The 14,872-nt window shown below is 38.8% G+C and overlaps 1 protein-coding gene across 1 annotated transcript in view; it reads left to right on the plus strand.

Moving 5' to 3' along the window:
• Positions 1-14,872, plus strand: part of GRIK1 (glutamate ionotropic receptor kainate type subunit 1) — a 233,388-nt gene that overhangs the window by 184,703 nt on the left and 33,813 nt on the right. Inside the window, exons 9-12 of the mRNA XM_077807269.1 lie at positions 6,103-6,216; positions 7,399-7,602; positions 8,435-8,658; positions 13,441-13,559. Coding sequence (XP_077663395.1) covers positions 6,103-6,216; positions 7,399-7,602; positions 8,435-8,658; positions 13,441-13,559 — 661 coding nt within the window. The remainder of the gene's footprint in view (positions 1-6,102; positions 6,217-7,398; positions 7,603-8,434; positions 8,659-13,440; positions 13,560-14,872) is intronic.

Here is a 14,872-nt window from a genome sequence, read left to right on the forward strand (position 1 = left end):
AGATCCTTCCAGAGGGCAGCAGGTGTTGGGGTCGGGCGGGAAGGAGACAGGTCACCCTTCCCTTATTCTCCTACACAGATACTGAGAAGATTTTTGACTTTTGCAATTCATATTATCTTACATATCTGGGTACTGAATAGGAATCTGGAAATTGCAGTCATTATCTTAAGTGAAAATATATTCTCTTTTGCTCTTCCTGTGAGGTTTTGCTCTTCCCATGCCTCACTGTGTCAATTCACATCCTGTAAATCAAGTTTAAATGTCATCTCAATCTTATAACTCCCCACAAAATTAATGGTCAGCAAGTTGAACGAACTTCTATGTAGGTACCATCAGACAATAAGCCGATGTGCCTTGTAAAGAATAGCATCTGTATTTTAAAGAAAGTGATTTTTTTTAACATTCAGAGGTTTAGCCATGTTATATATCTATTGTGCAATTTTTAATAAGTGTGTATTGAGGAGGTGCGGGGGGGGCAGTAAGGAATTTAAGTAATATTTTCAAAATGAGCTGAAATACTAAAAATTGTTTAATTATTGAATATGAGCCAATCAATTATATTTTCACCCCATCCCTAATTACTCATTGTTTCACTAAAATGGTTATGCTACTGAGGAAAAATGAAATTAGTTGTGGTCTATTCTGTTGAGATTAAACAGTGTTCTTTGGGGTAAGCGTCTGAATTTGGTATTACACTCAAGCAAAGGTCAAGCAAAATCACATTTCATCAGGACATGCTTGAGAGTCCTGTAAATTGCAAAGCTATACTTCAGAAATAATCTGTGTGAAAAGGTCTTGTCTCCCTTATATTGTCATTTACCAGTTGTCCTGAGGATGAAGATTGGACACCTATCTGGGCCTTCTTTTTGTTAAATAAAACAAAAGCAAATAATCCACATTTGTAGGCTAGCAGATTGGGAAGATACTAAAGAACCTACCTCTCTTTCCTTATTTAATACACAAGGGTAAGAAAAAGCACCTTATCCCAGAGGATTCCATTTAGGCTCTGATCTATAATAACAGAGACAAAGCTACTGCTGTTATCTCAAGCATCATATTGTCAGCTAGATCTAATTACTGCTAGCAAAAATGAAGGATACAGAAGTCTCTGAATTTATTGGAACCAGCACAGTTCTGCTGTGTGGTGTAGAGGGTAGGATACCAAACACCACTCAGGGGCTCATGCACCCTGTGCACCAAGGTACTGTGCTCAACAGGGCTCCCTGTGCTCCAGCTAGAGAGGAAAGGGGGGAAATGGGAGGTGTAAATTATGAAAAAGTTAGAGTTCTTGATTTATAGAGATCAGTGCTTAATGTCAACTAAAAACAACTTTGTTTCTCCTTCCACTTAAAATATTTGGCTCAGTGGATTTGCATTTTGATTCTGAATAATTATCTGTGAGTTAATTGAGACATAACTACTAGCATCCAGCTCTCTAAACTGGTTTCATTTTTCATCTTTAATGAAGCACTCTGTTTATTTTTCTCTTTACCAAGGCTGCTGGCGAGGTTTCTAAGCATTTATATAAAGTGTGGAAGAAGGTTTGTACACAGACAGGTGATGCAAGAAACCTTCAGGTTGGGTCTTAAAACTCATCCTTTGGGTTTTGACAAATGGATCTCAGATTGCAGTTTAGAGACAATATGCTATCTCAGAGTGTACTTTTCTGTGATAGAATGAATTCCATTCCTATTTAGGATATGCACTCTAGTACTTACAAATTGTAAAGAGACCTCAGATGGACTAAATACTTTTCCCTAATAACATTTTTTTTAAATGCTCAGGGGTTAGCCTTCTTGCTCCTTCGAACGAAGGTTGGAGGCATTAAGAAAAGAAGACACCTTCACAGCTGTTCCCCTACCTTACTCATTAAAATGGGGTTTCAAGTATTAGTCTAGCCTTTAACAGCATTAATGGTGGGTGCTGTGCTAAATGTGTGGCTTATTGACACTCCCACAAAGTGTGTGCCATGAATGACTTTTTTAGCATCGTTGACTTAAGTTTTGACTACTACATTAGCTCCTGGCATACAATTAATGGGCAATTCAGACATTCAATAACACATGTAAACTGGAAGCAGGCTTGTTTATAAACTGTCCAACTTATTCCAGGCATCTCATGCTTCCTTTTAACATATAGGGGATGCTTGGACCAATAGAAAAGGCACTAGACTGGGAATCAGAGTTTTATTATTATTTTTATTTTTATTATTATTTTTATTTATTATTTTAATAAAAATCAAGTTTTATTCTCAGGGCTACTGTGGACTCACTGAGTGGCCATAGGCAAGTCACTTACAAGGCCTGATTCTCAGAAGTGCTGAGCACCCATAGCTCCAACTGAAGTCAAAGGACACTACAGTATTATATTTTCCATACATCTTGAAAAAAGGTTAAACTTTTTTCCCCATTTTTTCCCCATTTTTTGGCACTCTACAGTAGAGTAGCTTACAGTGTCCTATAGCACTCTTTTAAATCTAATAAAACACATACTTAATAACCTTGTTTTAATCTTCAGTGAATCAGGCTAAGGCACAAGAGATTCTGTTTTCCTCATTACTAGTGAATAGATCATCCTACCTGACATACAGAAGCTTATTGAACCAATCTAGCTTTTGACTCTAGGCATTTCATGTTAAGTTGAATTAATTTAAACCAAATTACAATTGGTTCAGAACACTGACTCATTGAGAAGGGCATATTATATGTCTTGAATTTGTCACTAAACTGCAATAAACCCCTCCAGATTCACCATAATTATGTAATACCTTGGCCTCATTCATCCAATGCCCTTCTGACCTTTTTCATTGTTAGTATCAAGACTGACCTACAGTGTCATTCCTTTAATTTTAATGTACAGTGGCCATCTTGATGTATTCTGTACACACTATGACTGTGCTATTCCATGTTCTGTATGACCGTTCTGCTCTTCCTCATTGCCAGCTATTTCAAGCACACCAGTGTGTCAGGAAGTCAGCAAGGTTGAGCAGAATAGCTTTTGATTAATGTGCATTGCCCCAGAACAAATTAAAAGAAACTAGCCATTTATCATGGCCTCAGATTAACTAAATTGATAATACCCAAGACGTCATGTATATAAATAATTTTCAGATCAATAATCCCAAATTGATCTCCTTCTGGAAGCAAAAGAAACCTAAAAGACATGCATTTGTGTGTCTTAAGAGGAGGGGAAAGAATCATGAACAATGTTATCCCAATTAAAAATGTCCTAGGAGGAGAAATGGTTAGCTAAAGAATTTGACAATGGGATCTGTGGGCTTTCAGCCATATATAGTTTGAATGATTTAATTGTTATTGTAATATTTATATAATAGCGATCCCCAAAACCCCAGTCAGGAGCAGTGCCCCATTGTGCTGGGTTCTGGACAAGGAAAGACAGTCCCTGCCTCAGTTTATAATCTCAACGAATCCCACCTTGGTCAGTAGTGACTGACCATCCGACAGCTGATGGAGGTGTACAATATGTGAGGCAAGTCAGCAATTTCAGTCTTGGTCTGATCTGGCAGCCTTGTTGGCAATCTCAGCAGGGAGGCACTGAAAGCTGGTCCCTCCAGGATACGGTTGAAACGAACTGGCAGACCAGTGTGATGAAGCATGCTGTTCCGAGGATGGAGTATGCCAGTCCCCAAAGCCATCAATCTGGTACCTTTCACAAACTTTCAATTTAAAATATATATATCAGACCAGACTCTGAACTGGCCCTGTCTCTTTAAATTCAAAGTAAATTGGTTAACTCGTCTAACCTAAGATGGTAGATGATGTTTCTGATGTCATTCCAGACTGTTTTAACAAATCAATGCGTGTGGATCATTACATGGGTATTGATCATATTTAAATTGGCAATTGAATGCAGATGGCTTATATACCATTTTCGTATTGATTTTGCTCCTCACAGTGGAGGATGCTATTTCATTAGTTCAGCTTAAGAAGAAAATCTTTCCATCCAATTAAAGTAAAACCTGTGGTGAGCTTTGTAAAATGTATTGTTCTTCAGTAACAGATATTTTGATTCTGTATTTCCGGTTGTTTGACAGTTAACTTTGCAAGATTCTTTTTCTAACCTTTCAAAAGCCTGGAATGTTGGTACAGGAAATCTGCTCGCTTTTGTGCATTTTTTTGCATTAATTTGGTCTAAGGCATATCATGCTTCATTCATCAAGTTTTCTAATAGCATAGAAAGATACTGAATACTCTCTAAACATCTTCTGCATGTGTCATTTCATCACGAGTGTCTAACAATAGATCGATAATGAAAAGCTCCATTTTCAAATTGCTGTACTCAGATGTCACTTCAGGGCCTAATCCTGGAAATGCTCAGTGCCCTCCATCCCCACTGAAGTCAGTTCCCGTTGAAATGACAAATTCAATCCAATAAAAATGGAGGGCACATAGGCCCAGATCCACAAAGGTACTTACATGCCTAAACCCCATATTTAAGCACCCAGCTTTAAATCCATCTTAAATCCCAGCTTTAGGCTCCTCTGCTATACACAAAACTCCTGCTCAACTGCCACCTAACTCTGTAGGCACCTAGACTCATTTAGCACCTACATTTCTGCTGTAAATATCCCCTAGGTGCCTATGTTTCTGCCTCTAGGCATGCACACTGCAGCCCCGTTGTAGGCACCGAGGCACCAATCACCCACCTAAGCCCCAATGCAATCCACAGACTGCGGGAAAGATAGGCAGAGGAGTGCGTGTCTTGCTTGGGTGGCCTGATCTGGTGGTAGGGAGAGAATGTTAAAGTGGAGGGAGACCCACACATAGTCTAGTGGCTAAGTCACTCACCAGAGAGGTGGCAGATTTCTGTTCAAATCCCTTCTCCTCATCAAGGAGAGGGGAGAATTGAATGGGGGAGGGGGGGTGCTCCTACATCCTAGGGGGTACCCTAACCACTGGGCTACAGGTTTTGAACTGCTTGGCATTTAGGCCCCTACTCAGTGAGGTACTTGAGCACATGTCTAACTTTAGGCACATGTATAACTCCATTGAAATGAATGGAACTACTCATGTGTTTAGTTAGACATGTGCTTAGATACTTTGCTGAACTGGGGCCTTATGCAAAGTAGGCAAGTAGCATTTTTAATTACGCCTATTTGGAGGCACAATATTTTTTCAGGAGGAAAACTTGCGAATGCAAACTTGTGTGGGGGTCAATTATTATTGCCCAATTTCCAAATCTATACCACTTCATTTTAAAAGATATTAATACCAGAAGGATTTGGAAATAAAATCTTAAGATTTAAATTTGAATATATGTAGAGTTGATATTTATCTGAATAAATTAACTTTACTTTTGTAATTTGCACCACTGTAAAGATACTGATCCAAATCCATTGAAATCAGTGAAAGCCTCCCTCTTGCCTATATTGGGCTCTGGATCAAGCCCTAAATGCTGGAGTTATTTATTGTGAGGATTGGAAAGGAATCTAAACCTACATTCTCCTTTAGCCTTTACTGACAAACACTGATCAGAGGTGAAATGGCATCACCTTGATGGTTCTGTCATATCAGTAGTCAAGAAGTGACTGGAATAATCATCTGTGCCTTCAGCAGGTTCAGAGCAGAAGTAAAAGGCCAGTGCATCCATCAATCTGTTTCAGCATATGTATCCAAGCTTTTAATCTGTTGTCTTGGAAAGGAAAGGTCTTGCCATATGTTTCAACTTTACCATTTACAAAAAGAAACAATTTCATGAAAATAGACATTTGACATTGTTTCCTCCTAAAAAAGTCAACACGTTCCACTTTTGTAGTAAATTGACAAATGCACAGCTATATTGACATACCTTATACTCTTATGGTTAATTCATTTCAACCTGCTTTTGAAAGAGCAGAGTGTTCCTAATGATTTAAATATGACAATCAACCATTTGATGTTGTTCCCTTATTTAGAATTACAACCGGTTTGTTCCTGAAACATTTCATACTGCTGGTGTTTTAGTCTATCACAGTGATGTATGGTATCAATGTTCTTTTTTTGGACTGTGAACTATTATGCACATTTATGGAAAATTATACATAATTTCACTGAATGTGATCCCTGAGGCTTAGCAGCCATTTCTCTACTTTGTTCTGTGCAGATTGGGGTTTGGAACTCAAACAGTGGCCTTAATATGACTGACAGCAATAAAGACAGATCTACCAATATCACCGATTCGCTGGCTAACCGAACACTCATAGTCACTACCATTTTGGTAAGTCCTGCTGCATAGTGTTAATATTATTATCCATGGTGTAGAATAGATCATACATTGCTTCCATTGTTTTACATATTTATATGAAGCCTTCCTTTTCAGCCTAAGCTGCACTTCATCTTTTGTGGTTCCCTGTACCAACGTATGATTTGACAAACCACCCCATGTTTCTAGCCCAGCATACTATTTGCATATAGACACAATCAAACTGCCTACTATCCATCTATACACCAGAGTAATCACATTTCCAAATTATGTTTAGCTTATCTCTGTAGTTTGAAGAAACAATCTGTATTTCTTTCCACCAAGAAAATTTCACACACCCAAAACCTAACTTTTATAGTCAGCGTGTACGTGTTCTGACTTCTTACTACAAACAAGGTTGGACGAGAAGAGCAGCTTATGGTACAGAGTGGAGAGACAGATACTGGTACATCCTCACCATTGTCGAATGGAAGTTACGGTGGGGAGGATGTGCTGAATTGTGTACCCTCCAGTCACCCTGATCCCTGTCTTCCTGGCCAGTGCTGCTGCTACTTGGGCTGTGCTGGCTGGTTCTGGGTTCCCTGGAAAAGGGGAAGTTGCAGATTCCTTGTGCCACAACTTCCTCCCTGCTGACTTTCCACTGCCAGGAGCCCTGCACTTTAGGTTAAAACTACAGAAGCCTGCCTTGCCTAGAGCTGAAAAGGAAATACTATGTGCACAAAACCACTCTGTCTATGCTATTTTTTATTCTCTCCCATGAATATATTGTCCAGTCAATGGCTATATGATTTCATACTTTTTAAGGTTTGTTTTATTTAGAATGTCAATTTTTAGGTTTCTTTTATGATTCTTTATGTAGTATTTATTGTACTACTGCGGTATCCTTACCCATCCCTTAACAAGGCACATTATATAGATCTTGGGCCTGATTTTGGAGAGGCTGAGCACCAACTCTAATTAAAGCCAATGGGAGTAACAGGCCCTCAGAGCCCATGAAACTCAGACCCAGTACATTTATAGCTAATTGATTTGGGAAATTTACTAACATATCTAAGATAACTTTTAATGGACATGGTAAATTAGTTGCACCTGTACAACTGTAGTAAATCATCCAACTACTTGTGTAATGTATAAACTGAGATTATCTGAAATGTACCTCATTTCTATTGTTACATGTTTGGTATGTTTGTTCTATAGGAAGATCCCTATGTTATGTACAAAAAGTCTGATAAGCCCTTGTATGGAAATGACAGATTCGAAGGATATTGCCTGGATTTGTTGAAGGAACTGTCAAATATTTTAGGCTTCATCTATGAGGTCAAACTAGTTTCTGATGGTAAATATGGAGCCCAGAATGACAAAGGAGAGTGGAATGGGATGGTCAAAGAGCTCATAGATCATGTAAGATTGAATTGTTCTGTCTTTATTCTACTTTAACCTAATATAGTTTATCAGAAGCCAAGTCAAATGAAGTGTTTTACATTAGCAGGAGCACTAGCCGTTTTCACAGAGCAGAAAAGCCCTTGAACAAAGACAAGTAATTAGGGTCTGCAGTTCTGGGGTGTTCTAGGAGGGAAGAAATATATTCCCCCATGCTGTAGACCTGATCCATGGCTATTATGATATCCCTGAGACTACAGTAGTTGCCCCAGCACCCGGGCCCCTACTCTGCTGCAATGATAGTTACATCTCCATAGCAGTAGACCCAATCTCCCCTGCACAACAGTAGGCAGGGAGCTTCCTCACTTCACGGCTCTGCAGTTGATGAGCGGTGCTGAGCCCCCATGCAGGATTCCCAAATCATGCCCTGCCCTACCCTATCCATTGGAAAGGTAGCCGTATTGTTGCATCAAAGGATCTCGGTGTCTGCAAAGACAAGGGAAAGTTTGACTTTTTTGGGGTGCTCTCTTCCCACGAATGATATTTCAGACATGTCCATTCTGCTTCCAGTAATGTCCTAATAATGCACTGTTTTGCCACACTTTCTTGATGTAAACTGTTTCAGTCATACTCAAATTACTATAGCTCTTCTGAAGTAGTTTTTCTGCCCACAATGACCTTTAATAAGGAAACCAAGAATTTTTATTTTACACTCAATTACAGTTCAGCTCCTAGGCAAAACTAGACATGTTTGTTTTAGCTTGTTTAATACCCATGGGAAAAGATGGAAGGAATAAAAATATGCTTGTTGAATGCAAAGAAAATGAGAATATTTTCCAATTTGTGTTCCCAGAAAGCCGATCTGGCGGTTGCTCCTCTCACTATCACCTACGTAAGGGAGAAAGTTATTGACTTCTCAAAACCCTTCATGACGCTGGGGATCAGTATTTTGTACCGGAAACCCAATGGCACAAATCCTGGTGTTTTCTCCTTTCTCAACCCTCTTTCTCCTGATATTTGGATGTATGTCCTCTTAGCCTGCCTTGGAGTCAGTTGTGTACTCTTTGTAATTGCAAGGTAAGTTTAAAGACTGTGTGAGAGACACAACCTCTTCACTTACCTCTTATCATATGTGTATTGCACTAGTCACACAACATATACTCACTCCACTAATAACAATTTAATGATATTCTAGGAATTTTATCCAGTACCAAAAACATTGCATCCCAGAGGGGTTACCTTGCATTATTTTTATATGAAAATAAATATTCATAGTGTGGTGGGATTGTTCTTTACTTACGAGTTGAAGGGAGAAAAAATAAAATTGATAAAATTTGTCATAAGTTACTTAATAGAAATGAAAATATTACATACAACTGCTTTTCAGCATATAGTTACTCCTTTATAAGCACTGCACTTTTCAGCTAACAGTTCATACAGTTAAAAGCCAAGAGAGAATCTGAAAATCTTTGTTGCTGAAGGGTAGAAGTCAGCTCAGATCAATTCACTCTGAAAATTTAGGATAGCATAACAGAAAACCCAAGGCCTTGGCTCTGCAAGATGCTCCGATACCTCTCTCTAAAGTGAATTGTCACAGGAGGTGCAAAGCACGGTGTACTCTCACATCCCAAGTGAGAGCCATATTCAGGAAGGCACTTATGACCCAGTGGAGCATGTGTTTAACTTCAATAGGACTTAAACTGGGCTTAAAATTAAGCAGATGCTGTCATGAATCAAGGCCTCTGCGAACAATGAACTCCTAACCCACAGAAGAGCGAACTACTAATAGAATACAACAAGTTTAAAAACTAGGACGGGGGGAAGGGGGAATTGACTGATGAAAAGTTCAACAAATTGTGTTTAAAAACTAAAAAAAAAAAAATATGAAAATCTGATTGACAGAGTTTAGCAATACTCCTTTCTTAGCAATTCTGGAGTCTGATGTTCCAATACCTTTCTTACATGAATAGTTCATATATAAGTAGACACATTAACGTCAATGCTACTACTAGTATGAATAAGGGTTAGTCATTTGAATAAAGGTTTGTGGGATCAGGCATCTACATTGCATATGAGACTTTCCAAGGTATCGCTTCCTTAGGAATTTCAATATTTTATATATAAAATATTAATTCAACATCCCTTGGATGCCATATTTGAAACATTAATTTTTTTTTCTGTTGGCATTTGATATCCATACTGTGATAGACCCAGGCCAGTTAGATACAGCAGAGTAGCAGAAGGCAGATATACTGGCCACTGGATTAATGGTTTTCTGTTCGCTGACTGACCAGTAGCGACTCTGGCAGTGAAAGGTTGGCTGCCAACAGCTACTATCCATTAGGGTCCCTGGGCCAGAACCTGGAGTAGAGGGTGGGCCCGGGTTCCCCCCAACCCACCATTACAGAAACACCTCCTGGGAGGGAAAAACAGGCCCCTGTCAGGACTGGAGGCTAAACTGTTTTGGCATGAGGCCGTAGGAGCAACAGAGACTGTGGGAATTCTCTCACCAACCTCCATTGCTGGCTTATGATGAAAAGGGCTCAGTAGACTGTATCCCTGGCCCTAGAGAGAGAGAGAGAAGGGCTATGTGGAGGGTTGCAGTGAGCCTCTGAAGCTAGCATAAACTGCCTCGAAGCGCGGGACCCATGGGGACAAGGTTGGAGCTCTGCCACAATACTAAGACACTCTAAAAATTCATATTTATTTTTACTTCTTCCACTATTTGGAATTATAATTTTCATCACTATTTTCGAACATTTTCCAATCCTCCCTCCTCCTCCCTAGGAATATACATACAAATATTTGTCTGGGTTATTGGTTTTTCCATTACCAACAATTTGTTTTTCTGCTAACACCCTGTAAAGCTTTTACCCCAGTTCTATTATGTATGAATATAAAATATGACATAATTCACACTAATGAAAGAAAAAGAGCATTTAGAGTAGATACTCCAAGAAAACACATTTCAAATCATGTAACTCTTCATGGTCTAACATTTATATAATAGCGATGGGATAATATATAAAGCTGTATTGTTGAAATTCTAAATATTCCTCATCTCAGAGTAAAGATACAATGTAAACATTTATTACAAAACTCTTGTAAATGTAAAACTCTTGAAACAATTAAAATTGTATCTTTTGATTCCAGAGACCACAATGAAAGACCAAATGTAATGAAATAGCATCATTATAATAGCCCCATGTTATTCATTCTGATGGTGTGTATTCACAGTATCTAATTTCCTATACAGCTCTGAGATGAGTTACGTAGTTCTTGTCATGAGTTCCCCCCACCCTGAATTATGATTTCTTTAAATGGGCGATCTCCCTTATTTACAAGGCAGTCCCCACAGAGGTCAGTTTTTGATGTGGTTGTGTATTTCTTTACGGCCACAGAACAGCTTTCTTTTCAAGTGGACGCACTGTCCAAAAGCACTCTTTCATATACGTGAAACTTTGTCTGCTTGCTGGTTTCAGCACCCGTGCCCAAGGCAGACTACAGTGACGGGGGGGCAATTTGTGGGGTTTATTGTTGTGGTGTTTTAAACTGCTTAGAGTGTGCGTAGAAGATCATGGGACCACTCATTAGTGTAGGTCCTGGGTACAGAAAGAGTTCATCCATCACTGACAGCTAATCGAATATCAGCCACAAGACTGCGTACAATTAGTCATGATTTCCCACAAGCTCTTGCAGTAGCTCACTGTACCATGAATAATAATTCTAACTGTGCACAAATCGTCATCTCATTCAGGGCTAATATTAAATCTGCCCAAGAGCGACAGATTAACTTCGTTCTGTTGTGTGCCAAGAATAAAAATATTTTTTCTTCTCCACATTAGCTGTGATTACACTAATAATATTCTGCTAAAATTTCTATCTGTTGCCACCTTTGTTTCATCAATGGCGGAAGTGCTAACATAGGCGTGCATCAGTGATATAGACACAGTGTCCTCAAACTTTGCTCAGAGAAACCCTGCGTGAGGTACTGCTTAACTGCCAGCAACCTCCAACATTGTGTCTACACTACTGCTCCCACTGGTGGAAATGAATCAGTAGAAACAACAATGGAAATATTAACAGAAATTTCCTAGGTTAGCCAAGTCCTGGAATAGAATAATTGACCTGCCCCTCCTCCGTTCATTGCATTGACATTTCATATGGTACATTGCACAGAATAAGGTGCATAACAAGTAAATCTGATATTTAATTCTAAAAGAGAATGAGTCACTGATATACTAGCAAAAAAAATTTTTTTTAAATATGTACTGTAGGTACTTTTTTGCTCCTTGAATAATCAAAAGGTCATATAATAAAATAAAGCTTTCTGGTCTGGCAGAAGCAGTTCTGGTGACTGAATTTTATTGCTATTTTCTAGCAGTTGCCATTTTGTTCCTTCTGTTGTTGATACACTTTTGTCTAAGCCACAGAATAGGTTTATTACTTAAAAGAATGCAAGAGCCCAGCCCTGCTCAATTTGCAGTGCAAGACTCCCAGCAAAAGATCAGGCACAATTACTGTTTTACACTCTTTACACTAACATGTCAACACTGTAATTCAGTGTGTGTGAATGCCCAACAGAAGGCCTTTGCACTTTGATGGCTTATGTGCAAGTTAGCTGGTGCACAGGGATGAGTTTCACCCTTTGTGCACAAATCTAGTTAAGAACAATTTCATTGATTGTAGAAAGGTGGTTTTCACTCTATTAGCACAGTGAAAAACTTGCTGGAATGTAATGGCTTGGGGTTTTTTGTTTTTGTTTTTTTAAATGGCATATGTAGAAATGTTTTGTCTTTAATCTTTATATTGCCTCTTGCAATTATGTTTAACAACTATTGTACTAGTGGTGATGATATTGTTTAGTTAATGGCATCTTAAGCTACCTACTGTTTCAATTAGTACGCTCCTTACTATCAGTGTTCATTACTTCAGCTTAGTGTAGTGCTCTGGTTGCAAGAGTGCATAAATTCAAAGCTTAGTTATATTGCTGAAACAGTAATTAAAATGTATTAGCATGACATTGTCAATTAAAGCTATATTCATAAACTTCAGCAGGAATGCACCTAATGTGCCCTGCAGAGCTGAGAAGCAACAGGCAGGGTACCACGGGGAGGAACAATCTTTAAAGTAACTTTGCCAACTGTTTTGCAGACCATAAGGGGGAATAGATTTTGCATTTTCAGCAAGGTTCACTGGGAATTAAGCACTATTCTTCCACTCATTAAGGGGAAACTGGATGCCTAATTCTCTATACATGATACTGAATATATACCCTTATGGTTTTTAAGGACTGAAACTACTCTCGCAAAGTAGCAACAACTTATTATTAAAGTGCTGTAACCTCACTATTGAAGAGAGGGACACAAAAATTAATATCTTAACACCAACAGGTCATGTAATATAGTTTTGGGGGTTTTTTTGTCATGCCCAATGCCAGTTCTCTCTATAGAGAGTACTCCAAAGGCACTGTTTTTAGATCGCCATTATTCTTTCATGCTTCGCCGGGGAGCAGCTACATGGAATCAGTGCATCCCCCTCTCTGCAGGTCATCAATCGCGTGGCTAGGGGAATGACTGGGAACTTTGAAAGAAACAGTACTCTTATATTTGAGGATTACAGTCAAAGAGCATTAGGATTAATGAAGTAGGGCTTATGCTAAAACTAGAGCTCTGAAAGCTCCTCCCTGCACTGCAGGGCTGCTCTGCAGCTTGCATACGGTAGCAGGACACATGTATATCCTTTAGTTTGGGTTATTTTCTTCATTAATCTTTTCATTTTCTGCATTCTTTAGCAGGTTTGCTGGCTAAGTGTGTATTTTATCTGATGTTTACAGACTGTTTCTGTTAACTACCACAGGTTTACACCCTATGAGTGGTATAACCCCCACCCGTGCAACCCTGACTCAGATGTGGTGGAAAACAATTTTACTTTACTAAATAGTTTCTGGTTTGGAGTTGGAGCTCTCATGCAGCAAGGTACACGGGTCACACATCATTATTGCACACATCCCACAGTCTGCTCAAGGGCTTCTGTGCTGGTAAACTCCACCATCTGTAGCTACCACATATATTATAAAACCTGATCTCAGAAATGAAAAAAGCAGATTACACAGTGAAGCGGGGATAGGGAGGGAAGGGAAATGAAACTGACACCTGCTTAAATACAAAATAAGGTAACTGCAGAAATTAGAAGGAAAAACATACAATAAAGTTGGCTGTCTCATATGGGAGCTTCTGTGGACAAAACATAAAATAATAGTCAGATGACTACAAAGGTATTTTTATTGATGATAAATCTAAAATCCTTACACGGAAAAACAGGAAAAATCTCTATTCATGTAGGCTTTATCCCAATATAGACAATAGCAGCCATCGCGATTCTGGAACACATTACTATAACAGCCAGTCAAAAGGTATTTCTTCGAAAAGATTAAGTTTTGTTGGCAATTGTCAAACTTATTTAAAACCAAAAGAAAACCTATTTTTATTGGCTTTTCTGCAGGTTTGAGTCCCATCCTATTGTAAATGCAGCCAGCCTTAGAATTTAACCAAGTCAAGTCCCAGTTGCTGCTGAATTTTGGAAACTGCACACAGATACTCGCTTGACAATGAAGGGCAGCGAAGTGCACTTGATATGGGAAGTCAAGCAGATACATGTACAAAACACTTATGCTTATGGCGTGTGTATACTGAGGCTTCCCATTAAAGGGCTGTATTGTATCAATATAGGGGTCCATTCAACATCTCTGAAAACATTTTTTGGGGAAAAAAGCGCAACACATAGAGGAAGTCACAGCAATACACTGGTAATAAATTCCCAAATATTTAAGAAAGGAACACCTACATTCATTCAGGTATAATTTATTTTCATAGGCATTAATACCAATTTGGATTTAGTAAACTAATAATAATACTGAAGGAATTTTTCTTAGGGTAGTGAAGAAATTTCACACTGTAACTAGGATAATACATGCATATAGTTTTATTGGTATATTTATAGGACACCTCACCACCACAATTATTTTGAAAAAGATTGGAGATAAGGTGTTTTTGTTTTTTTCCAATGTATCTGAAGTACAGACTAAGGTTTTACAGTATCAGGCAGGTGTGTGTATATAATTGTGACTGCCTTGTGTGTGAGAGTGCCCCAAGGTTTTGTGTTTTTAATGTCCTGCCTTTTTGGAGTTTACCATCATCCACAGCAAACTGTGGGATGCAGTGTCTGCTAGTTACCACTACCTTGGGTACATGACAGTCAGCCCCAACCAGACTCTGCTTGTCTTTCAAGA

Source organism: Eretmochelys imbricata, chromosome 1, assembly GCF_965152235.1.
Source record: "Eretmochelys imbricata isolate rEreImb1 chromosome 1, rEreImb1.hap1, whole genome shotgun sequence".
NCBI classification, from domain to species: domain Eukaryota; kingdom Metazoa; phylum Chordata; order Testudines; family Cheloniidae; genus Eretmochelys; species Eretmochelys imbricata.